A 26417-nucleotide genomic window follows, 5' to 3' on the forward strand; every position below is an offset into this window, starting at 1 on the left:
ATGAGAGTTTTCAAAATTATGTATGTTCAATAATTAGAATGATCATTCTTGAAATCATCTGAATTATTCGTTAAATAAAAGAAATAGTTAATTAAGACACCTTTTTAGATTCCATAGAGTCGAGAAAATTTTAAGTTTAAAAATAAAAAACAATTATTCACTTATTTTGTTTTAAAGCAACAAAAAAAACACCACTGTAAAATATTTTCAAATGTGAGTTAGAATAGTTCTCCATTCAGTTCTGCTGTTATCTGGTTACATTAATTTGTGTGTTTGGTAGGTACCAACCTAACCATCGAGATATTGAAAAATATGCTTCTGGAAAGGGTATGGGTAATTTGATAGAAACATCGACCCGGTATGTTTTGCATAGCACTGCACCACTGGAGATATGTGTTTTTGAAAAATAGATTTTATATCGTAAAATGATGCATTGGAATCGCGTACTGGTGCAACAATGGAATCTTTCATTGTTATAATTGTGTATTTAAATTTTCAGGGGTAATGTTTACGGCGCCCCAGGTTTCCACGACTCACGGTTTGAACACCACTAATTAAACTAGTGGTTAGATTATTATTTTATCTGTGGTTTTATTGTTGTTGTTGAAGATTGAGTAAATGTGTAACGATTCGATTTTAAATATTGACATAAAACAATACAAATAGAAAACACACATATTAAAATAGCTGTAGGTCTGTTATCGCCGTTAGTAGGTTAAAGAAACAACAATGCAGTAATTATCATAATAATTTATTTATAGTAATTATAATTACACATTTAACACGCATAATAATAATATCATTGCAACTGCGCATCTATTCTATACACAAGACTGCTATTGAGGGTAGTTTTGTATCGAAGTATTACCACGTAAATCTGTGGAAATAAAACATGAGCGTGTTTCTTTATTGTAATCGCAAAAAGCAGTTCAAATTAATTAATATTTTTATTTACGACGGTTTTATAAAAAGTCTATTCAACAAATGTTGACCAAGGATTTGATTCTCTTGTTAAGAAATGAGCGCAGGAAACTGATTGTTTTCGTAATTTTAAGAAATACGTAGTTTTCCGATATGATATTTATAATGTTTATTAATTTTAGATATTGTATTAAGTGATAACCTAAAATCTTGTGGTTGATAAAAAAAGGTTAGTGAAGTGTTATAAAACAGTGAATAATGCAAGATGTGTTCATAACTAAGTGAAGTGAAGTTTTCATGCAAAGTTGGATATACCCGAGGAAGATGTAGTTGGAAAAGTGTATGGAGACAATGTTAATGATGAATCTGGTAGATAAAATTGTAAGTAATTTTAGATTTGAATTGTATTTGTAGATCAAGCGAATGGCCGATTTAAGACTTTGTATGGCCCTGGGTTACAGGGACGGTAACCATCTACAAGTATCGAAGGGTGGAGGTAGGCTGTTAAGATCCGCCATAAATAGTGCATTTTAAACTTTGTTATTAATACATATTTGTTTTTATTAAACTAAGACTACAATTTACAGATGGTATTGGTTAGTTTAAAAAAAATATTAAGTTCAGCCTAAACCAAACCATAATAGTTTTGGTATATTTTGGGCGATACGACAAAATTGTGCACACTTTTTCATTCATACTAATTGTTTGTTTATTGTTGGTTCATTTTTTTAAATTTATTAAGCCCTCCCTAAACAAACTATGATAGATAACACAAATTATTCTATATATAAAATATCCAAAGTTATGTATGATTTAATTCCATAATTTTAGATATTTTATAGATAGACGAGTATTTTTTGACTATTTTATATTATAGCTTAGTTTTCGTAGGGTTTAATTGAATTAAAAAAAAATAACTAACACCGTCTGTAAATTGTAGTCTTATTTAAATGAAAACAAATACGTATGACTGACAAAGCTTAGTGTGCACTATTTATGGTGGATCTTGACAGCCTACCTCCACCCTTTGACACTGCAATCTACACGTCAAAGGCGATGTCCTTTGAACTCTTTAAAAGCATATGTTCTAATTTTGATGAGATTATAAAAACAAATAAATGTGGTGGTGCTGTCATTCGTTTCTAATGAGTGATGATATTATAATATGACGGCATTTAAAAATAATGGGGAACTATTTGCAAAGCATGAAAAAATTCTACCAAATTGCTAGTATATCAATGAATTTAATTATTGGTTTTGTGGATAGGTTTTCAAACTGTTATATAAATATTTTGGAATAATTATTAAGGCATGCGCCGCATACACAGCACGTATGGACCGCACGCCACTGCTAATCAAGTAATGTTTCTAAGAAAAACTGTTGATTGGTTATAATATTAATATGGACTAAAAACAGTTGTATTGAAAATAACAAACAATTCAATACGAAAGATAAAATTTAATTTTTCGTTTTTTTTACGAATAAATGTTTAACCTTTCCCATGACCGGTTTTTATTCTAATAGACTTGCAATTGGCTACAAATAGTTGAACAACGCTTAGAATAGATATGTGATGATGTGAAATCAGACATTTTATAATTAATATTGTATTGTAAAACTATTTGTTATCAAAAGAGTATGTCGGTTACGATTAAACCGGTCATCGCGTTATTTTTTTTAATATGTAAATTAAAATTGTATACCTACATTAGACTACTACACCCACGGTGGCCGCGCGGCTTAAGCGTTGGACTATAACGCCCTGGGTCCCAGGTTCAAATCCTGGGTCTGGCAAGTACAGATATTGTTTTTCAATTTGTCTGAGTCAGGGTATGGACCTAATAGATTGAGCAAGTGGCTGACACCCATTTCTCGTAAAAAAAAACAAAATCTGTTAATACAAACCTCCACTCTGTGGAGGCCCATATGATCCTATTAAGATCGGACATTGTCGAAAGAAAAAAAACAGGTAATTTCCAATACTATGTATTAACAGTGAAAAAATAATTAATAAAAAAAACAGTATAAAGATAATGCAATGGTATGCTCTACAATTCTATGTGGATTTGTGCCGCCTCACGGAGAGTTTTCTTAACAGATTTTTTTTACGAGGAATGGATGTCATTTGTTTAACCAATTAGGTATAAACAACATGTGAATTTCCAACTTAAAGCCAACACGATACCGCACGGGCATCACCATGAATAACATTGATATATTACAATATCCAGCGCAAAATGGTCGATGTCCCATAATATAAGACTCCATTCATTTAAGCATTTTTCACAAGCTTACCTGCGCAAACCGGTTTGTATCGGCAAGCCCGTGTGTATGGACGGGAAAACTGTAGCTCGCGCAAACCGAAAAGCGCTGTAAAAGTGTTCTGTATTTTTTGCACAAACTGTACCGCGCAGGCAAGTCGCTGCTGCCGAGCAGGCGCATTAGGGCATGTTTATGTGCTCAGGGTAGTGTAGGTACAGGTTAATATTTTGTGTTAAATTTATTTTGTGTAAAAACATGCAGTTTGATTTATTAATTTATCTATTTTTGTGCATAATTTGACAGAACCCCCAGGTAACTAAAACTGTAGACATTCCCGATGTTCTGCCGGTCGCTGTACAAAGGTTCTGGATTGAGACAGGTGCCATTACAGATAACGTTGGTTTTTATGAGACGCATTATTATCGTTATGCAGTCTGTCTGTCTCTTGTCTTCTAGACTCTAATGATTAATAATACGCAGGACCCGGAGGCGATCCCTGAGGAGGTGGAGGATTTCGGAGACCGGGAGACGCTGAGCATTAGCAGCGATGATGAGGGCACCGGAGCCGACTGCGTCGCCACATCCAGGCTGAAGCCCATGAGAGATATTTGGCCAGCTGGTAAGAGAATAATATTGTGATACCGTTATAAACTGTATGAAACACTTTCTCGACTAGCGCGTGAATAATATGTATGTAATTAGGTATGTGGGTAAAATCGGTTCGAATCTGAGAATTATCAATCGACACTTCGGCTATATTTAAGATTTCACGCGCAAAATCGGCCAAGCGAAGGCGAAAACGGGAAGAATACAGAAGATTCGTTACAAGATGCACCCAATGTAAATAATAAAATTGAAGTGTTTATAGAACACGCGTCGGGGAATTGGAACGAATTTGTAAATTTTGGGGGTAAAAATAAAAATAAAGGTCTACACAGAAGGGTCTGAAAATACATACTATTCATAAGTTTAGTTTTCGTTATGGTAACATTTCTTTATCGTAAAACATGTCTCAATAGTAGTCATATAAAATAATCACCTAAAGCACGAACCAAATGGAGGTGCATGTCGCCTACTGTCACGCTGTCGCGGCGACAAATTTAATCTATGGTTAAATATGGTTTCGTCATTTCGTCATTTTGCAGAATATTTTGAACCATCACCATCTCTCTAAATTCGCCAAAGAATGACACTGACGAAGCGTGCCTGTTATAAAGTATTAACAATTTCAATTATTGTTAATTATTCATGGTAATTTCAATTAATTTTAACAGTTTCTTTAAAATACTTGCGGCATGACATCTATAGATAATATTTTAACAGAACCCAACCTGCAGACCATAGATAATAGATATTGAAAATACATAGTGCCAACCGCTAAAAACAAAAAAAACGTTATTTTGACATAACAGTTGAAAAGTGTAGTCATGTGGAATATGATAGAAACGTTGAAAACGTCATGCAGGTATCGATGCAGTGCAGTTCAACGTGAGGTGAGCTCATTGTTTTAGTGATTTCGGCAAATTTTGCCAACTGCTAATGTTTGTTTAAAGGTTCAAAATGTCTTACGGGATGGGAGCGTCAGTCCGATAACATTTATTTTTAAACACCAAATTACACACTTTTTTCCCGTAGCGGCAGCTCGTGACAGTAGGCGACATGCACCTCTATTTGGTTCTTGTTTAACTGTCAGCTTACTGATGTGCTAATGCACTGTGCTTGGACAATGAAGTACGCATGACATTTCAGAACAAGATCTTTCATATATTTGGACGTCAAAAACGGTAAAGGCAAACTTGCATATTAAGTGAAGTATTAAGCATTGAAGTGACAAAAATACTGGTGGTTTTTCGCGACTGACGTAGAACCTGTAAAAATGTCTTTCTTCTATTTTAAACACCACAATAAGCCACGAGGTTCCATGACAGCAGTGTAGTAGTAATACATCAGTAATGTAGTAGCAGTGATACAATCACCCAGATTTTGAGAAAATTAGTGACCTTACTGTGAATTGAACTCGGAGCCCCTGGATGAGAAGACAATGCATTACGCATTGGACTACGAGGAAACGCATAATATAATAGCTGAATATTTCAATGATTAATATTATATTCACGGAACAATCTTTATTATTTCAGCGAGCACTGTATAATTTTGAAACTAATTTTCTTGGATTGTGCATAGTGTGTAATCTCTTTTGTGATTTATGTCCGGTTTGGTTAGTTTCAAAATTTGCAAAGCGGATGCAGACAAATGATGACATTATTTTTCAATCAAAAATATCGATATAGGTACACATATAATCGCATAATAATATAGTATTTAATTAACCATATTGTCTTCAGGTCATTAGAATTTTTAGTTCCTGTTCGGATACGGTGGTTTTCTATTCTTTCTAAATTTTCGGAATTTCCGAATTCTGTCACCTTGGCTTAATAGGATTACTTAAGAGCATACTTCAGTGAAAAGGTAATAGTTAGGACGTAATTTCGCATGCGTTGCCAGTCGGAGAGCGATAGTCGACCTGTGAGCACGTCAGTTTGTTTTGTGATGGCGTCGGAGGAATTAATTCTTAAATCGTGTAAAGATGACTAAAAAACGTTACGTATTTACTCGAAAATCAAAACATGTCAACGAATATATTATTATTAATACTTAAATAACAATAAATGGACGCATGTTGAATTTTTATGACAAATTATGTTTTGTTCGCCACGCGTCGTATGCACAATCCGCGCGTCGCATAGTCACGATCATTTTAGACCATGCCTCAGCTGAATATGGCGAATTGCGGGATGCTGATCGCACGGTCTGGGTGTGTTCTCGATGCTTTTAAAATCTGTTCTACCCTTATTTGTACCGGTTGGTCATTAAAATATATAAGTTATTTTTATAATTTTAAATATTTTATAGATAGTATTTTTTGACTATTATCTAAAATGGCTTGGTTTCGCAGAGTTTAAATGAATTTTAAAAACTAACCAACACCGTCTGTAAATTGTCTTATTTCAATGAAAACCAATACGTATGACTCCACCCTTTGCCATTAATGTATGGAGTCGTGTACGTATACAATTTTTTGTTTCCATTTATAGATAAACATTTTTATTGGTTATTAATAAGAATAAAGGTAAACTATACTTCATAAATAGGTATTTCCAGTATTTCCTAACTACATAATTTGTAATCAAGGCTCACTATTATGACTACTCTATAATTACATTATTTACTATACTTAGCTTGTTAATGAATAATAATTAGGTACTTTAAACGGGTTTAAAAGGTGATTAATTTTTGCATCTCATGTACATAAAACGTGCAATCTTCAATATAAAACTACATTATACCCATTGACAGTGGTGGAACTTTAAATTCTGCCCCTCTTGTAAAAAATATTGGGTCCACATTAGACGATATTTATATTTGGCCACGTATTTTTTCCGACTTATACGCGGTAAAAATGAAAATTTTGACATTCATTATTGATCTGTGTGTCCCTGATAACTATATTAGAAATCGAAACAGTTGTTTGTTCTCCCAAGGTGCAGAACTAATCTGCCATTGGTAATGCCAATTGGGAGGGCAATAACTCGTTCAACCAAATCTCTTCGGATATTGACATATTCCACTTGCGTGAGAGTATAGGTGGGTATTGTTTTATAAATTCTTAAAATAGGGTCTGCTTAGCTCATTCGATGTATGTACTTCCTTGTATTTATTTTTCTTTACAAATTTTTCGGATAGTTATATATTTTTTTAAAGATTAGATATTAATAGAAAACACAAAATATAATTAATTCAAAACGTTCACGTCACGACACTTAGATTAAAAGACCACGTACAGAAAGTTATAATAAAAAATAATTACAAGATAAAAAGAACTTTTTATATAGGTACTTACTTATTTTTTTACTATTATGCAACAAACAAACAAATATATAATACTGAAATGTCATTTTGATTTCCATAGTAACGCACGTATATATTCATAATTTAGTTGCTAGGACCACCTCCCTAACAACCAATAATAATGGATTGGATTACGGATTTCTTCCGAAATAACTTTTCACACAAAACAGAATTAACTGAAAATGAATTCAATTCTACAAAAGTATTAAAAGAATGCATTGGCATCGTGTTCTGATATATTCTAAAAGTTTCTGTATAGCTAGTCGGGAAGTTAGTTAAAAATCGATTGAGATTTGTACTGGATAAACAACCACCGGACAAACAAGATTGCGAGCTAAGAAAAACGTGGTAATATATAGCTATAAATCTTAATCTTGGAAAAATTATTAATTAAAAATCTAATTTTAAAAACAAATGCAGAAAATAAATGTTACCGAGGCTGACTAGGAACGTCTTTAGGGAGTTGATTAGTTTTAATATTGGTGCATGAAGAAAAAGTTATGATCCAGAAACGGTAAATGCAGGTAATTGAAAGGAGCATAAAAGGACACCAGGATTGGAAACCATGTCACGTGAAAGCACATAAAAATGCCAAGAGAGTGAAAAGCAAGCATGCCTTGTCGAAAGAAAAACAGCTATGTAGGTATGTTAAATGAAAGACATTGTAAAACATATATTATATAATATTATATTACAATTTTTTAATTCTATAGTTTCAAATTGATGTGACATTTTATGTTAGAGGCCATCCATAGACTGAAACCGTACGCGGTTTAGAACCGTGTGCCATATTAAACTATTGATATATGTTCATGAGAATATATTTTCACAAAGTATATTATAAGCATCTGATTGCCTATCCGTTATACGAGTACCATACACTTTCACTTACAAACTTAGTGAAAATATATTTTTATGAACGTAAATCATAAGTTTAGAATGGCACACGGTTCTAAACCGCATACGGTTCAGTATATGGATGGCCTTTTAGTCTGCGATAATTACAAGTCTAGTAAGGAGAGATTTAAAAAAATTCGATATAAAAAATAAAAAACCCTGCGCCATCTGGACCGATGACGACTTTTTTGATCAAACCTTGCCAAATATGAGCTATCTACTTCAGACGACGATCACGCCCATGGCCCCTACAAGGGGGGGGTGACAAGAATCTCGCCTGGGGGCCCGGGCTAAGGCGGGGCCCTGCGTGGCGAGTCGACCAGATAAGTGAGATAAACACACATCACAAATTTGCTTTAATAGCAAAAAAAAGAAAGATAATGTTATTATCTAAAATTATGTAGTTGCACGATATAATTTTTAATTGTGTATCGATACTCGACAACTCCATAATTCCAATGGATGTATTAAAATATAGAAAAACACTAAATATACACATTCATTTTACCGCGTACACCATTTGGAAAACACTGCTGTAGAACGTCACAATGCCATTATCCTTAGCGATAGGTAGAGGGGCCCGCCAAAGATCCTAGCCTGGGGGCCCGCTTTAGGATGTGGGGCCCATGATCACGCCTATACAATCGTGCCAACATCGACTGGTTTTATGCACCCCGCACTCCTTGATTTTGCACAGCGCAGTTCCGCCACTGCACAATAATTGCAAGCAAAAGTCGAGGTCAGTATTCCAATGCAGTATCACGGTACAAAGGTCTTATGGACCGCAAAGGACTGAATCGAGTGCATTGGTTTTTACAAGCCAGCTAAATGAATCCAACAAGAATGCAGATACCGCAATCCGGGATAAAATAACATAAAAATAATTATTAAAAAAAACAACATATTAACATAACATTGCGTACAACCTAAATTGCGAAATATGATTCATATATTATTATTTTGAACGTTTGTAATATAATAATCAAAGCTACTGTAAGTCATCGTGTGTTCGACATTTAAAATATTGACATATTGTCATTATGAAGCATTGATATACTACTGGATGAATCATATGCTTCTTAAAATGACGCCCGATTTTCAGCGACTCGGCCAGTGTTAAAACTTACTGTTTTAATATCAGCGGACTTTAACTCGATATAAGCTCACCTAATATTTGTCTCGAAAACGACCTGGCAATAATTATGAGTAAGCCCGATCTAGCTTGCATCTTACTCTAACTAATAGTCAGCGCATGACGACTTGCTCTGTCCGCTCAGACATGAATTTTTGGTAGCTTCCAAGCTTTGGGTTGCAGCACCCTTAGCCGGCTCGCACATCACAACTCGCCTTGTGTGCCTGACGGCCATAAATCAAAACCTTCGAGACTGCCGGCGAATGTTGCATGATCACAACCTCGCACATCTGCCTAGCGCTGCTAGCTTTAGCTCTGCCAAACGCGGCGACAGTCTGGAGAGAAATGGCCGATTCTGCAGCTGTGTGCATGCGCGGAGTCGATATTGGCCGGACATCGACATGCAGGCTTTGGTCAATGCAACTTGACGCATGTCGCAGCGTCGCAGAGTCGCAGTTGCATCGGCCAATCTGCGAAGCTCCATTTGATAACGTTTGTTTCTTGGTTTACGATGACGTCACATCGACGAATTCGTCGTAAGACGCATGCGGCGAGTTCTGATGTACGAGCCCACTTAGCCGGCTCGCACATCACAATGCGCCTTGTGTGCCTAACGGCCATAAATCAAAAGTTCTAAGACTTTCGACGAATGTTGCATCGTACATCCTCGCACATCTGCCCAGCGGCAAACGTCAAACACGAAAAAAGAGAAGTCTCTCGTCTGCCATTTTTATTGTGTTGATTGTATGAACAAACGTCAAACGCTCACCGCGATGAGCGAGCAATGACAGTGTAGACAGAGACAGAAACAGAAATGGCCGATGGTCGCAGGCTGTGCGCTTGCGCGGAGGCGACAATCCCGAGATCGACATGCACGCTTTGGCCATTGCAACTAGACGAATGTCGCAGGGTCGCAGAGTTGCAGTTGCATCGGCCAATCTGCGAAGGTCCATTTGATAACGTTTGTTTCTTGGTTTACGATGACGTCACATCGACGAATTCGTCGTAAGACGCATGCGGCGAGTTCTGATGTGCGAGCCCTCTTAGCCGGCTCGCACATCACAATGCGCCTTGTGTGCCTAACGGCCATAAATCAAAAGTTCTAAGACTTTCGACGAATGTTGCATCGTACATCCTCGCACATCTGCCCAGCGGCAAACGTCAAACACGAAAAAAGAGAAGTCTCTCGTCTGCCATTTTTATTGTGTTGATTGTATGAACAAACGTCAAACGCTCACCGCGATGAGCGAGCAATGACAGTGTAGACAGAGACAGAAACAGAAATGGCCGATGGCCGCAGGCTGTGCGCTTGCGCGGAGGCGACATTCCCGAGATCGACATGCACGCTTTGGCCATTGCAACTAGACGAATGTCGCAGGGTCGCAGAGTTGCAGTTGCATCGGCCAATCTGCGAAGGTCCATTTGATAACGTTTGTTTCTTGGTTTACGATGACGTCACATCGACGAATTCGTCGTAAGACGCATGCGGCGAGTTCTGATGTGCGAGCCCTCTTAGGGTCACTATTCCAAGAACGCACATTTAGTTTTACAGCCAGGGCAATACGGGTGAAATTCGGGAATCCATGTTAACGGTCTTAACACATTATACCTACAAGGAAATATTATAAGACGATATTCGTAATATCTTCTTTTGTGGTACATTTTTAAAATGACACTTGCATGGGAACTCCTCATCTAGTAGTACATATATCAATGTTATGAAAAGCAAATCGCTGGAGAAAAATCATTAAACAAAAAAATATGTACTTTTGAGCACTTATAGCTAAGAAATGAAAATACTAAAAAGCCAACATAATGAAGTCGGTGTCCGCAAGATACGATAGCGACATGCGACTAGGAATTGCAATACCGAATGAATATTTCAATACCGGTATTTCAGTATTTATTATTGAATACCGGTATTCGTCAAAACATATAATAGAAAAAAAGAAGTACCTATCAATAAATATGGCTTTTCAAATCTATTTAAAACAGTATTGTATTATGTTGACCTGTATAAATATGTATATATAACAGTGGTTCTTAACCTTGTTGGAGGTACTGACCCCCACCAGTTTCATATGCGCATTCACCGAACCCTTCTTAATTGGAAAAATATAATATGATTTTTTTCAAATTCAAAACATAGGTATATTATTTTACTGGTGCACAAAATGAACCGTGCATCAACATCACTGTGTTCAAAGAACAAAACCATTAAAACATGGTTTTTACACAAAAACAAAAACATAATAATGAATATTTACTGCAAATCAGTGTGACTTCTGCTGTTGCCTTTCAGAGACCAGTTCAGAAATGCGCGGCTTCACCTTGGCAAGTGCCACTCTCATGTCATTTTCGCAACAAAGTCTATTCCTTTTCTTCGTTTTTATGTCCAGCATCCTCGAAAAGGATTGCCCGCAAAGATATGTTGTAACAAACGGTATGAAAATCTCCAGAGCTTTCTTAGCAATAACAGGGTACGTTACCATTTGTTGACACCAAAACGTTGAGAGCGTTGTTGTTCTGAAGAGTTGCTGTTGAACCTGGCTCTGCTGAATTTCAATGATTTCATCGAGGTATTCACCATTGACATCTGTTGTCTCAACACTAAACCCTCCGCCGAACCCCTGAGACTGACTCACCGAACCCCTGGGGTTCGATCGAACCCAGGTTAAGAACCACTGATATATAATAATATTTTAGAATTGCTAGAATTTTACAAATAATATTAGTTCAGGTAGAGGAAAATCTTTCTCAAATTTAACTTTTGTTGAATGTTCTACCAACGTTGGATCAATATCACTATTATCACTAATTACTGTTATCACTAACATAATTGGAAATATTTGCCACGAATGTTTTCTTTTTCAAAATATGTCAATTCATCGCGACAATTCTATACTTACGTATATTTGAAGGATTTTGTTTTATTATTATTGTTGTTAGTCAATATGTTTGCGTTTCGGCAGCATTGATGTTATACACTAAATTTAATATACACTATAGTAGTAAGTAATGAAAAATAACATTAAATTCATTTTCGAAAAACATAAACGCGTATGCTTGCTTAATACCGAAAATACCGGTATTTTGGATTTTTGAAACCGGTATTTCGGTATCGATAAATAATTGAATACCGGTATTGAAATCCCTACATACGACACTATAAAAAAAACATCTGTCGGGGATCTAGGGCAATTCGGCGCCGGGACAACTGGGCGCCACGCAATCGAATGGAATTCGAAAATAAATAAACGTTCGTAAACTACAGGTACTTTTAAAATATAAATTTAACATTATTATTTATATTTAAATTATTATATTATTATTTAATACTTAGCGATAATTTAAATATGCACACGAAATTAATGATTTAATTGTGCGTAACCTTTAAGTTCCAACGAGAAGAGAGTTCTTTTATTTTTATATAAAGCATCAGGCATAATAATTCTCAATCCGCAATAAAAAACATTAAGTATGTTAAGAGCAAAATGCATTAAAACTACTAAGTAGTACTTAAATTCTAACTGCCGTATTCATACACTTTTGAACCGCACTCAACGTAGTAAGCGGTTTATCGGCCGAATAAGAAACCTATAAAAAATGAGATGCGCACAGGAATGCGCACGAAAATGAAACATGGCGGTCCACTTCCTGTCAGTTCGACACATGACAGGAGCATACTTATATACATACGTAAAGAGTCGGCAAAAATGAATTCATTATAAGTTTTTTGTTGGTTAGAATTGTCAATATATGTAATACATATGATTATAATTAAGAACCCATCAATTTTGTAGAATCGGTAGAGCATTTGCAAACTTTAAACAGTAATTGTGCCGTTTAAAAAAAACATCATGAATTTTAATCCATAGTCTAGATACAATGCTCCCGTGGTTCGATTACTCACTAAAGACGTCATAAAAAATGCAGTGTTTCCCATGGATAAGATGGATTTACGTAAAATTACGATAAAATAGGTACTACATAATAATATGAGCCTACTAGGTAGTTACTGCTTTATTTAAGATATTAGGTATATATTCAATTGGAAGCAGTCTGCATTGTTTCAAAATATCACCTAAACTGTAATAAACAAGATTAAAATCTCAAACACACTGGTAAGACTGTCATAGGCTGATTGGTATATGATAATTATTAGATCCTTTTTCATTTATGTATGGTACATTAGGACGGAATTCTCGCAGTCAATAAACGTCATCACATAACATAAATGAAGTTAGCTGCGAGCAAAAGTGTGGCCACTCGATTCCTAAATAAATATTTATATTGTTAGAAGTATAAAATAAATATGATGTCATAACTAATAAATTATTTAAATTACATGATAATTATTCATTTATAATTATTAAATTTATATGGTACCGTTAGCACATTTTTACACCAATTCACAATTTTAATATTTTAAATTAATTATCGGGGAATCAAAATTTAAAAATTGGTAACATTAGTCTCGGCATGACGCGTATTACGTCAGAAACGTGACGTCACTATTCAGCAGACTGTTAAGGTTTATGCATGCAAATTTGCATTAAATAGCTTGAATGTAGTTTGCTGTTCTATGCATACGCCAGCTAGTCTAAGTTCAATATAAAATCGTTACAAACGTCTATTTATTAAATTCAATAGTGCGGCACCCAATTGTCCTGGCGTCTAGTTGTCCCAGTCCCTCTGTCGGAGTTGCTGTAGATCCCATTCCTCATCCACCTAATTTTGTATTTGAAAGGCACGGCAATCACTTTCGCATGTATTCTATTATGATATACACATGCAGACTTCTTATTTCTCAATTTAAAAAAAATGGATCCTTACCCTTATTTTTACAATCTTTTATACAGGAATTATTTTTTTCATCAAATGGAATCAATCGGTGCCGCGACGAATATTAAAAAAGTCACCAAGTCTCTCACCCTCGTCGGCCTAATTGGTAGAGCGGTCTTCTTTGTATAAATACGAAGCCGTGAGTCGCGGGTTTCGACGAAGTTTTAGAACTGTGATGACGAGCCGTATGATGAAAAAAGCCATTAAATATATTATCTTTCGGCCGCATGTAAAAAATAATCGAATGCCCCTCGCAAAACGTACTTAACCCACGCAAAGTTTACTTTTATTCATTTTGAATCGGTTCTTTTCCGGACGGAAGGAATGTCCTAAATGTGCCAAAAACGTGGTTTTGATTGATTATTTCAAGCTCTATAAGATACACAATAATACATTTAGTATAATATTATCTAGGCAGTGTTTTACGGGACAGCTTGAATTTATTCACTTATAGTTTGGCAATGGAAACATAGTAACGTAGAAAAGTAATACGCTATGTTTTCATTCACCGGTCATCATTCAAGAACAGCTGTTTGGTTTACCGAAATAGTAAGCATTCAAAAGATAAATGTGTTTAAATTATGAAACAATCTCGCCGTTCTGCGATATGCCTTCAAAACGATTATATATCCAGGTCTATCAAGGACTTAAAAAAATTATATCATTAATAGAATAGTATAGTTTTGTAAAATAATCAGTTTGAGAAAGCAAAAAAATAATAATTTTATGTACCTACATATTGTATTGATATGGCCCTACCAACTAAGCTATGTACGTCATATCTAATTGCGACGAAAATAACTATTAGTTTTTATAATCCTCTCTGAACCGCTTAATAGATGGAGAATCGAAATTCTATGGGGTGTTTTCAAATAATGTATGTTCAAAAAAGAATGTTGCATTCTTAAATATCGTGAATTATTCGTTGAATAACAAAAAATATTTTATTATAATATGTAAATAAAAGGGGCTCAGTGTACCAATGGCGTACAATGATTTTTGTTTGTAGGGATGCTGTTGGTGAAGCCTTTACTGAGCCTTTTTTAAAGAGGCACCTAGCGGAAAAACACGAAGCTTGCAATTTGAGATTTTTTTTTAAATTTACAATTTCAACTGTATTAATTAATAAATATGTATCTGATCACGTAATTATTGCACAATACATAATATTATTACATAGTACTTACTTTTAAATTGTTTGTGAATAGAAAATTTCGTGACGACATTGTGAAGCACGGTCGGACATTTCTTGAGGGAAAAAACCATTGGGAGAAAGCCTCCACTTCATTTCTGGAGATTTTTTTTGTAAAAGGTCTTCTCATAACTTCCGGAAGAAACAATTTGAGGAAAAAAATATATGGCAACAATGTATGGCCACGAAAAAGTTATAATATATAATATATAATAGGTATATTTAATTCAAATAAAAATTTCTATTGAGCTTGGAATCCGCATGGGTATGAATGGCAGGCTGCATTCAGCCAACTTGGAGGTCAAAGCTGTATTCTGTTAGAACCAAATGCGGTTTGTTCAACGCGTGCGTGCTACCTGTGCTCCTGTATGTCTGTGAGATATGGCATCTTCCTAAGCTTCAGAGGTCTCGGCTTTTGAGCCTTGCGAATCGATGTTTCCGCCGAATCTTAGGGGTACGTTGGTACGAGCGCGTTACAAACACCCGAGTTCGTAAGCAGACACAGAAGCCTTCGGTGATTGACGTAATCACGAAGAGACGCTTTACGTGGCTGGGACATGTGTTCCGGATGCCGCCAAGGAGTGCGACACTTCCGTACTCTTGTGGCACAGCCTCGAGAGTTCCGTCGTCGTGGCCGGCCCTCCCTCATCATGAAGCAATGCTACAAAAGCGATCTACGCGTTGCAGGTCTGAAATGGCGTAAGAGTTGGTGATGGATCGAGGGATGTGGCGCGAACTTGTGTTTGCCCTATGCCCAACGCTGGGTCGTGACAGGATGAAAGAAGAAGAAGAGAAGAAAAGAAAGGTTTCTCATCATTGATGTAGGTATATAATTTACGTCGAAATGGTGGGCATTTAAGATGCATGCGATGAAGTCAATCGCTGGATATCGGATTCACACGCAGAAACGACCACTAACAATAATTATCGATGGTTTTGCGTACTTATAATGTTTGTATGGGGCGTCTGCACACGTTCTGTAGCGCGCGTAGACCGGGTACAACACGTTACCAATATTTAACACCATACGGTTTTAACCGTACGGAAAATAATCGAACGGTAAAAATCCGAATCGACAACAATTTCGCGCTCTTTTCACACAATACGGTTTATGCACGATTTTTTCCGTCACAAGCTCAATTTGTGGTTGAGTGTTGTCGATTTAAAACCGTCTAATGTGAAAACGTGCATTAGCTCACGTACACCACTGTGTCAAATGTGAAACAGTGAATACAGTGAAAATGGACGGCTGCTACACGGCGCCGTGTAATGTGGCCATGCTATTCTTCACGCCACTAAAAGAATGTCTCCGTTCGATTTTTTGCCGTACGGTCAAAACCGTATAATGTGAAAGGAGCGTTATAGAGTTTAGAGAGTTCACAGCCAGCTACCACTCGTCCTCCTCATATTAGGTACCTTCACATGCCTCGCTGTTAACAGAATCACGCAAAGAATGCGATTGCACATCTTTTATTAATCCCGTTTGTAATGACGAAGGAATATTATAATTTGATATTATTAGTATAACGTTGCAATTCTTTTTTTTTCAGACGAAATAGTAATCGCACTAACAAGAGTCGGCGGCGAAGAAGCAGGCACATTAGCTTGCGCTGGACGTGCAGACGAGCTCCTGGCACTTCCCAATGGATCTACGGCAGGAGTCCTTTGGGCGAGCTGGTTGGGCAAGCCGGTGCTGCTTCAGAAGCTGATCTCTGGAGGAGGAGATGTCAACGCCACTGACGATATTGGAAGGTAAGAAACATGATGAATTGAAGGGCGTAGCAAATTAAGTCTTTCACAAAACTGACGATATCAGCTGACAATGACATAATACACACAAACTAGCAAGAGGGTGAAGAAATACGGGAGAACGGTATACCTGTTTGACTTGGTAAAGAGTCAAATCGTCTTTGCAACCAATACAGTTTGCGACACATGGGACAATCGAGTCGTTTCCTGCCATTATTTGAGTTACTCCATCTCCACCCGTAATGTGTAATGTATATGCAGGCGCGATTTGTGCACGGCCGCCTTCCATGACGCTATAAACGTGTCGGAATGAAAAGATTTTAGTGTAATACTTTCTTGTCCCGAAACGAAGCTGCACGGCACTGATGTAGTAACCATGCACCTTGGTGCTTAAAGAATACAAAATTAATCTTGACTTGCTCTGCCGTCATTTATCTTTAGTCACATGAATAATTGTCCTCTGTATAGATGTGTTAACAAGAGTTGAGGCGAAACAATACTCACACAGACGCATTGTTTATAAAAAGGGTGTTTCAAATATTTAAATCGACATCAACGTATACGCATATTGTCCTCTTTTCGCTAAACATTTTTTCGACAAACTGTTTCTCGTACACGTTATGCAATGTCCGTTGCATCAGAAATGCACCAATACACACAACCTTTCGTATCTGTGTTCGCGCCAATTCTTGCTGAGAGACCTATACACGTGTACTGAAACTCTGCCGAAACAGGAGGCAGGAGTTGAAAGTGATGAATTTAATGAGGGATCGGAAGTATTCTGTTCTCCATACGACGCAGCAAACTTTTGAAGTGCCCCAAAGTTGGCCTTGGTTGTTGTCAAGTCGGCGTGGCTAATTGGGCCCGTGTGTGGACGGACCCTGGCAAACAACTCCGCTCGGTCGGATCCCATCAGCAGGCAGTCCCAGAGGATGAGTTCAGCGTCATAATGGTCGTGCCAGCATGTCCATTCTGGTCCACGTTCTATCAAACGGAAACCGCGTAGCTGGGCTGCGAAGTCACCATGACCGGTCACGTTTAAGGTAAAAATTATTCAGTAATCGATTTTACAGATCAGCTCTTCATCTGGCAGCATTGGTAGGCAGCGCTGACTGCGCAAGATTACTGCTCCAGCAAGGAGCGGAATCCGGAAAATGGGATGGAGCCAGGAGAGCCACTCCACTTCACTGCGCTGCAAGTGCGAAAAGTCTCCCGACTGTCCAGGTTTGAACACTTTTAAGCGACGTAGTAGGTTTCCCAATATATAGGAAGAACCTTTCGAATCTACTTACGGATTTAACAATGAAGAGCTGCGTATTTAAAAGTGATATTATTTAATGAAGTTTGGTCTTAGTTAAGGTACACGTAGCCTACATATTATGTAGAATAGTATTACTGCCCCTCTAAGGAAGAAGGCAGTAACTGACTCTCACACACTTTCGAGATAAATGACATAATGTGTTTTTTTTCAAACTTTAGTACTGTGAATTAATAAAAAACGGTGATAATTTTTATTAATAGGATGTTAAAATACAAACAAAGTAATAATAAACGAGCAGTAACCGCAATGAATAGGTGCAATTACAGCCTTTTTGCTAAAAGAATTGTATTATTCTAGAAGATGTCTATTTTTTCACTAATGATTTTAACGGTATTTTAGTGATAATACTGATTTTAAAGTGAATAGAATATATAGCTTTCAAAATTACCTAACTGATGGCATTCATAACTCAATTTCACAAATTTTGCGAGTTACTGCCTTCTTCCTTGGAAGGGCACGGAAGTTGGAGGTCGACTAGCTTTGACCTTAGCCTTTTACAGATGATGTTGGTTAGTTTTTAAAAATCAAATAAACCCTGCCTAAACCAAACCGTAATAGTTTTGGTATAATTTGGGCGACACAACAAAATTGTGCACACTTTTTCATTCATACTTATTTGTTTTCGTTGGATTAAGAATAGGTACATAATATTATTACACATATTGTTGGTTAGTTTATTAAAATTCATTAAGCCCTGCCTAGACCAAGCCATAGTAAATAAACAATATTACTCTATATATATAAAATATCTAAAATGATGTATAATTTATAGATAGACGATTATTTTTTGTCAATTATCTATTATGGCTTGGATTTCGCAGTGTTTAATTGAATTGAAAAAAATCTAACCAACACCATCTGTAAATTGTAGGCTTAGTTCAATGAAAACAAATACGTGTGACTGATACAGTTTATTGTGCACTATTTATATCGGATCCAGCCTACCTCCACCCTTCGCCAAACATTTGACATATCAATACTACCGACCAAAGGTACTTAGAATTTGACGTATCATTCAAGACTTTTTATACTGGGATGAGCCTTGTTCAAAACTTTTACTACGGGCGTGAAGATCTCTTCACATAAATTTTGCTGCCTGTATGATTAGCTTCGTTCTTTAATTTAATAAACAAGTAGCTTCATTTTCTTTTTAGTAATTTCCATGTGCTTTTTCTCTCCCTGGCACTTTGCATTAGAGTAAACTCAGTCAGAGCTCACTTTGAGCGTAGCAATCTAAGTCTTGGGCATCTTCTCCCAGGACACTCCCAGGCCAATTCTTAGATGCTTCACATCACCAATTGATGGATCCCGTGATACTCTCGATTAAGACCGAGGGTGGTACGGGGCGGGTTTGGTGGAGGGACTTTAACTTCTCTGTTCAAAACTTGAGCACCTGGCGATTTATTGTGGTATATCTATGGTTATGGGGGAGAAACATCAGATGCCTCAATACGCAGGGGTCAAATAAGTACAGGAGTAAACTGAACAAACAGCATAGGAAATTTATTATCGATTCAGTCAGAGTTTGAACCCAGGACCTTTCGCACGAAGGATTGCTTGTGTGATACTCCATCAACCAGTAGCGAAGGGTGGAGGTAGGCTGTTAAGATCCGACATAAACAGTGCACATTAAACTTTGTCAGTCATTCTTATTTGTTTTTATTGAACTAAGACTACAATTTACAGATGTTGGTTAGTTTTTTAAAATAAAAAAAACCTGCCTAAACCAAACCATACCTAATTATTTGTTTTCGTTGGATTAGGAATACATAATATTACACATATTGTTGGTTCATTTTTTTAAATTCATTAAGCCATGCCTAAACCAAACTATATATAAACAAATTATTCTATCTATTCTATCTCTCGTGGTTAGGGAATCCAATCCCGAGCCAAAATTCTGATCCCGGGATTTCGGGATTACAATTTGACAATCCCGGGATCCCGGGATTGGCATTTTTCCATTGTTAATATAAAATTTTTATATTTACAAATAACATTGATAAAATCGGTCAAAAATAAATCTAGTATAATTTATACTATTTAAGACATTTATTGTTAATACTGTATACGTTCAATCTTGGAAATACATAAGTTTAATGGAGTAAATAATATTGCAATATAAATAATAATGTGAATTTAATATGAGATTGCTGATACTGATAGTAAAGGCTTAATGAATGGGTTAGCGAGATTTAAAATAGTAAAGCAAATCATGGTGTACTTATGGCCTTTCCGCTTCATAAATCTAATTAGTCAGCCAAATATGAAACTGCCGTAAAACGAATGAGATCATGGTGAAATTACTTTGATAATAGTGCGAAGCATTGTTTTTTCCAATCTTTCTCATTTTTATTAATTTATGTGAAAAAATAAAATGAATCGGCAACTTACACATGGATATTAATCAAACTTCATTCAAACTCAGTTTATTTCTAATGCAGTTATTTGTTATTAAAAGTTTTTTTTTCTGTTATATTTTTATTTTTATTTTATTTTCCATAACAATTTATAAAAAAATCAATCCCGAAAGTTTCGGGATTATGTTTATCAATCCCGGGATTCATAGGTATTGAAAATAGCTCGGGATCCCGGGATCCCGGGATTGGAATCCCTACTCGTGGTGTAGTGCGTAAGGCGCTGGCCTTCCATCCCGGAGTCCTGGGTTCGATCCCGGTGAGGTCAAAATAGATTAATTACATAATCTAATTATGTAAATTCGTCAAGCCTGGGAGTTTTACCACTATTATTGGCCTTCACGGCCTGTTGTGGTGATTAATAATGTTACGTTATAGAGTTATGTATGATTTAATTGCATTATTTTCGATATTTCATTGATAGACAAGTATTTTATTATTATTATCTATGATGGCTTATTAACCAACACCATCTGTACATTGTAGTCTTATTCGAATGCAAACAAATACGATGACTGACAAAGTTTAGTGTGCACTATTTATCAGTGGCGAAGGGTGACTTTTTGAAAGAGGTAGGCTGTGGGAGTAACCATGCTTGTCAGATATATTTGCGGGAAATAAGAAGATAACCCAATATTACTACTGATGAATAGGTACGCTAAAACGAAGAAATTTCAAAAGCTTAATTGGTTTGTTATAATTAGTTCATAAAAATAAGCAATTAGTTTGAATTACTTATGTATTTTCCTAAACATTTATAAACGTAACATACGCTCAAAATATATTACCTATCATCTATGAAAATATCCGTTTTTGTATATAAATATTATGTTCCATAACAATTTATAATTTAACCCGTAAAACTAGACATTTTAAAATACTTATATATTTAAAACACAGACTTAGGTAGGTACAATATCAGATATCTAAATTGTCTAATGAGTGAACTAATAAAAAAACAATCAATACATATTTATGTGATTGAATCCCATAGAAATTATTTTTTAAATTATCTTCTTATTAATTATTTTCAATTAATGTGCTCTAGCGACGTAAGCGTTAACGAAACAACTTATACATTTGTATGCGGGACGCCAGACATTTTGAAATAATGAGAAAAAAACTTCATATTGAAAAACCCGTCGATTCATGCGAAAATAATCCTATACAATATGTGAAGCGAAACGCGGTGTGTTCTATTTTTTAAACTTTCGAGAGATGCCATAGATGGTGCTTATTGAAATATAGGAAAAGATCGTACAATTATGACATTTATACGATAGATGTCTTTGGGCATATCGAATATATTATTATTTGTGATTATATAAATACGTCACCATGAAAATAAAAATAATTTTTCTTAAGAAGGTAGGCTTTAAATAATCGCCTAGTATGGAGTCTTCGCCACTGCTATTTATGGCAGATCTTAAGAGCCTACCTCCACCCTTCGCCACTGCTATCAACTCGAAGTAAGCTAAATAAGCTAATAGACACAGTCAAGTTGGTAAACAAGTTTCGTTGACGGATGCTAATGAATAAATGAACATACTAAAACAAATACAGTTGAAATATTAGACTTAGTATGTAAAGTGAAAAATGTATGCCAAATAAATTTGAATACCGCGATGTTATTAAATTATTGTTTTGCAGCTTTTGATTAGGCATCGAGCGGATGTGAACGCTGGAATCAACGAAAGATCACCGCTGCACTATGCTGTGCAAAGTGACGCGATCGACTGCGTGCAGGAGCTACTACAAAACGGTGCAAGACCTGATACTCCACAGGTAAAACAAGCAGCATTATCATTTTAAATACACATCATTCTTATTGTTGCAGTCACAGAATAAAATAGAGTGCAAGAAAGACAATTATTTTGATGAATAAAGACTACATAGGATTTTAAAATCATTGGACACACGATGAAAATACCAGAAGGCACGATTTTTGTTGTTGTTGTTGTACAGTGGTAAATAACCAATTTTTTTCCCGACCATGTCCGATCATACCGGACCCGGACATTTCCGTGATTAATGTTTATTCCTTTTAATACCGGGAAATTTTTTCCGGGCTGTAATTAATCTAATATTTTCAGCCATCTATTGACTTTTTCGAAAAACTTTTGATGCAGTCGAGTAAGAAAAGATTCAAACCACTCTTCTGCATCGTTTGTTAGTAGATATACTACTACTATCGACTGGAAAACTTGCCGGTATTGATTGGGCCTCCACAGAGTGGAGGTTTGGATTAACAGATTTTGTTTTTACGAGGAGTGGATGTTAGTCACTTGATCAACCTATTATGTCCATACTCTGACTCATAGACAAATTGAAAAACAATATGTGTACTTGCCAGAACTAGGATTTGAACCTGAGACCCACGACGCTATAGGCCGACGCTTGAACCGCGCGTCCATTGCCATTAATTGCGACCCACGGACTAAATGATATTTATTAATAGGTATCTATATTCTCATCTATGTTTGTTCATTGTTCGAAAGATTGTAGGATAGAATGAAAAATATTGATACACTAGGACGACTAGGTACATTCAATAACAAGATTTATAACGTGATTCCTATGTTAACAGGTGTACACAGAAACGCCTCTCCACGTGGCAGCGGCTCTTGGCTCCACTGAGTGTATCGTTCTACTCCTAAGCAAAGGCGCTGACGCACGCGCGCAGCTTGGCACTGCCCGAGTGACAGCTCTTCATTTAGCTGCAGAGGACGGCAATTTGGCCTGTGTTAGGGTTTTGCTCGACGGAGGTGCGCCGATCGACGCCCTTAATAAGCGGCATCAGACACCACTGCATCTTGGTAAGAAGCGATATCAATTTTGGAATAATAGCGTGGAAAATGTTGTGTCCGGAAACTTTTACGTATGCAGTTCGCCGTATTACACTTCACCGTGAAATGTTTATCGGAAATATATGGCTGTATATTAAAGACCGTCCAACCTCTTTGCGTCGAATAGTACTGACATAAAATTCATGTCTAAATAAAACAAGGTTCCTGACGGTTTACACTAGTGTAAAGTGTAAAGCCAGCAGCAGACATTTTTTTAAAATTGTCAATATACTGGATTATTTGTTAGGTTAGGTTTTCATTCTTGAATTCATGATTTTTTCCAAAATCAGCTATGAAAATTGAGTTAATGTTCATATTGAGTCTAATAAAATTGGAGACCGTATAGTATAAGGTCATCTCTTTCAGATAAGAAAGCATACGGCGAACTGTGCCACGGTGAAATGTTTTACGTACAATTTACATGCAACCGGAAAATGTTGCTTAATTTAAAGAAAAGCCTGAGGTGAAAATTAAAACAGTAAAGGTAGTGGGTATCCCGCGGAAGCTATTCAGAAATAGACTAAGAAATAGGAGGATTGACTGTGGGCAGGAGAATAAATTATAATTATATTCTAAAGACCGGAGAAGTGGAGTAGTTTGACGATGGGGAGGAAGAATCTGTAAAGGAGACTTATGGAAGAGGGCGAATTCTGCCCTGTGATATAGCACCGAGGAAGAAGAAGATTCAATACATCAACGTGGATGAACTTTAGTAAAAATGGTGCCTTTGATTTAAACTATTGTAAGAAAACCAATTTAAAATACTCAAAGATTGTAACAATGTTACATTGATTCTTTCCAGCATGCATTGCTCAATCGCAAGAATGTATGGAGATCCTCATGAAGCGGGGAGCCAATCCCAGAGCAAGAGACGCCGACGGAAGAACTCCCCTACACGCAGCCCTCGGCAGATCAGCTCGAGGACCAGACATGGCACGCGCCCTGCTGCAGACGGTACCCGAACGGCCGACAGATTTACCGAATCTGCCGGACAATTACGGATACACGCCTCTGCACTTGGCGGCGCTCAATGAGTTCTCGTCGTGCGTGTCTATGCTTTTGGGTAAGTTAGGGTTCAAAAATAAGGATTGTGACGAACTTACGTATTGAAGCATCTTACCTTGGTGGGTATATCATCGGATGTTTACTCGGCATTGTAGCGCTTGTACACGTGCATGGATTTACTGGCAGCAATAGTGAGTATTTGAAACTATCGTGACAATATCTGTTTACAAGTAAAAGTGTTGACTGTCTCTCCAATTCATTCTTTAAGAGTGAGCGAGACGCGATGTTGTCATTTTATGGTACTATTTCGTACGATTTGACAGGTAGTGAAAATTGGTCAACCTGAAAATCGTTTTTTTGCCGGCAGGTTCGCCACTATCGTTCTACTGCGCAGGCGCAGATCGAAAAAGTCATACTGGCTTCCAAACTTTTTTGATTCACGGGTGCACTCTTGTCAACTGCAGGATAATACATGTTTTTTCCGACCATGTCCGATCCTAATAGGATCATATGGGCCTCCACAGAGTAGAGGTTTGTATTAAGAGATTTTGTTTTTACGAGAAATGGATGTCAGCCACTTGCTCAACCTATTAGGTCCATACCCTGACTCACACACAAATTGAAAAACAATATGTGTACTTGCCAGACCCAGGATTCGAACCTGAGACCCACGGCGTGATAGTCCAACGCTTAAGCCGCGCTGCCACCTTGGGTGGGTTGGTACATGTTTACCCAAATATTTTCTTGTTATGGCCGCGATAATACGTACTGTCAGCAGTAAATCCATGCACGTGTAAACGGGGTATTAGTCTGTCAATACACACTGATTGAATGTGGAAAACAATCCAGACGGATGAGAAGACAGGTAGGATTATTTGGATATATTTTTTTCTTCATCCATTCAAGATATGACAGACAGACTACGCGAATATTTGCTTGCGTTATTTTTCAGAAATTAAATATGGACGTTCCCCGAATTCAAGGTTTCCCTTTAACCAGTGATGTGCAGAATATAGAGAGTGAAGAAATACGTTTATCTGATTATTATTTTCGTCTTTCAGACTATGGAGCTGATGTGACAGTCAAGACGAAGGGTGGCCACTCAGCACTTTCATTCATAGTTCGTCGAACGCCTGAAGTGTTGCCAGTTTACATTTCTAAATTCGACGACGCTGTCAAAGTGGTAGACCACGAAATTGGTGACGTGGATTGCGAGATTAAATTGGACTTCAGGTAAGACAACCTACATGTTTATACAATTTTAATTGATTGATAGATACATGACATTTATTTGCGTGTTTGAAGTGAAAGTATGTGAGCGTGTGTAGAGATACGAAAAGGTGTAAGGCAAGGATGTATAGTGTGACCACATTTGTTATGTAAAGAAAACATCGTCACATGCCATTAAACCAAAAATGCTATTCTATTCGTAGTCATTGGATATGATAACGGACTCTGTTATACTTGCTTATAGTGACGTAGACTCGTAGATTAAACATACATTTCTCCAAAATTTCATTGTCCTTTATTATACTCTCCAATGATTGGAATATTACCATGTGACTTTTAGTCTCTTGAATCTTCCAACAGTCTTGAAAGATCGAGTGAAAAGCAACAACAGACACGATGATATCCTAAAATCTCTCTCTCTCTCTGTAAGTAAACTCAGATAAATAGATTATTATTATAATCTTGACAATGTTGTGGTAACCGAAATGGCGACTGACATTTCTTGTGTCGGGTTAAAAATAATTAATATTTTATTGTTTGACAAGAAGTGTCGTGTTACGGTTCATAGACGTGGAAATTGACTGTCAATGATTCCCAGAAGTCACAATACATGTACTTTATGCTCCATCGGGCAGAATGACATTTGGCGACGTCGTTACAGTCATGAGCTCTGCATGCTCTTTGACGGGC

The 26417-nt window shown here is 36.7% G+C and overlaps 2 protein-coding genes across 4 annotated transcripts in view; one reads left to right on the forward strand and one right to left on the reverse strand.

Annotated features, from left to right (window-relative positions):
- The window catches only part of Coq6 (ubiquinone biosynthesis protein COQ6, mitochondrial), an 89359-nt gene that overhangs the window by 36351 nt on the left and 26591 nt on the right, over window positions 1–26417 (reverse strand). The gene's annotated exons all lie outside the window — the stretch shown is intronic.
- The window catches only part of pyx (transient receptor potential channel pyrexia), a 52154-nt gene that overhangs the window by 3548 nt on the left and 22189 nt on the right, over window positions 1–26417 (forward strand). The window contains exons 2-9 of one of the 2 annotated variants that reach the window (XM_085948351.1): window positions 1104–1302; window positions 3665–3803; window positions 16710–16911; window positions 17982–18132; window positions 22297–22431; window positions 23234–23462; window positions 24295–24555; window positions 25559–25730. In XM_085948351.1, coding sequence (XP_085804477.1) covers window positions 1264–1302; window positions 3665–3803; window positions 16710–16911; window positions 17982–18132; window positions 22297–22431; window positions 23234–23462; window positions 24295–24555; window positions 25559–25730 — 1328 coding nt within the window. In that variant the 5' untranslated portion in view covers window positions 1104–1263. Of the gene's footprint in view, window positions 1–1103; window positions 1303–3664; window positions 3804–16709; window positions 16912–17981; window positions 18133–22296; window positions 22432–23233; window positions 23463–24294; window positions 24556–25558; window positions 25731–26417 lie in introns of those variants that run through there. The other variant, XM_085948352.1, reaches the window with a different exon arrangement.

This window comes from Rhyacophila brunnea, unplaced genomic scaffold (genome assembly GCF_057557595.1).
Source record: "Rhyacophila brunnea isolate RB1 unplaced genomic scaffold, BYU_Rbru_1.0 scaffold_20, whole genome shotgun sequence".
In the NCBI taxonomy this organism is placed as follows: domain Eukaryota; kingdom Metazoa; phylum Arthropoda; class Insecta; order Trichoptera; family Rhyacophilidae; genus Rhyacophila; species Rhyacophila brunnea.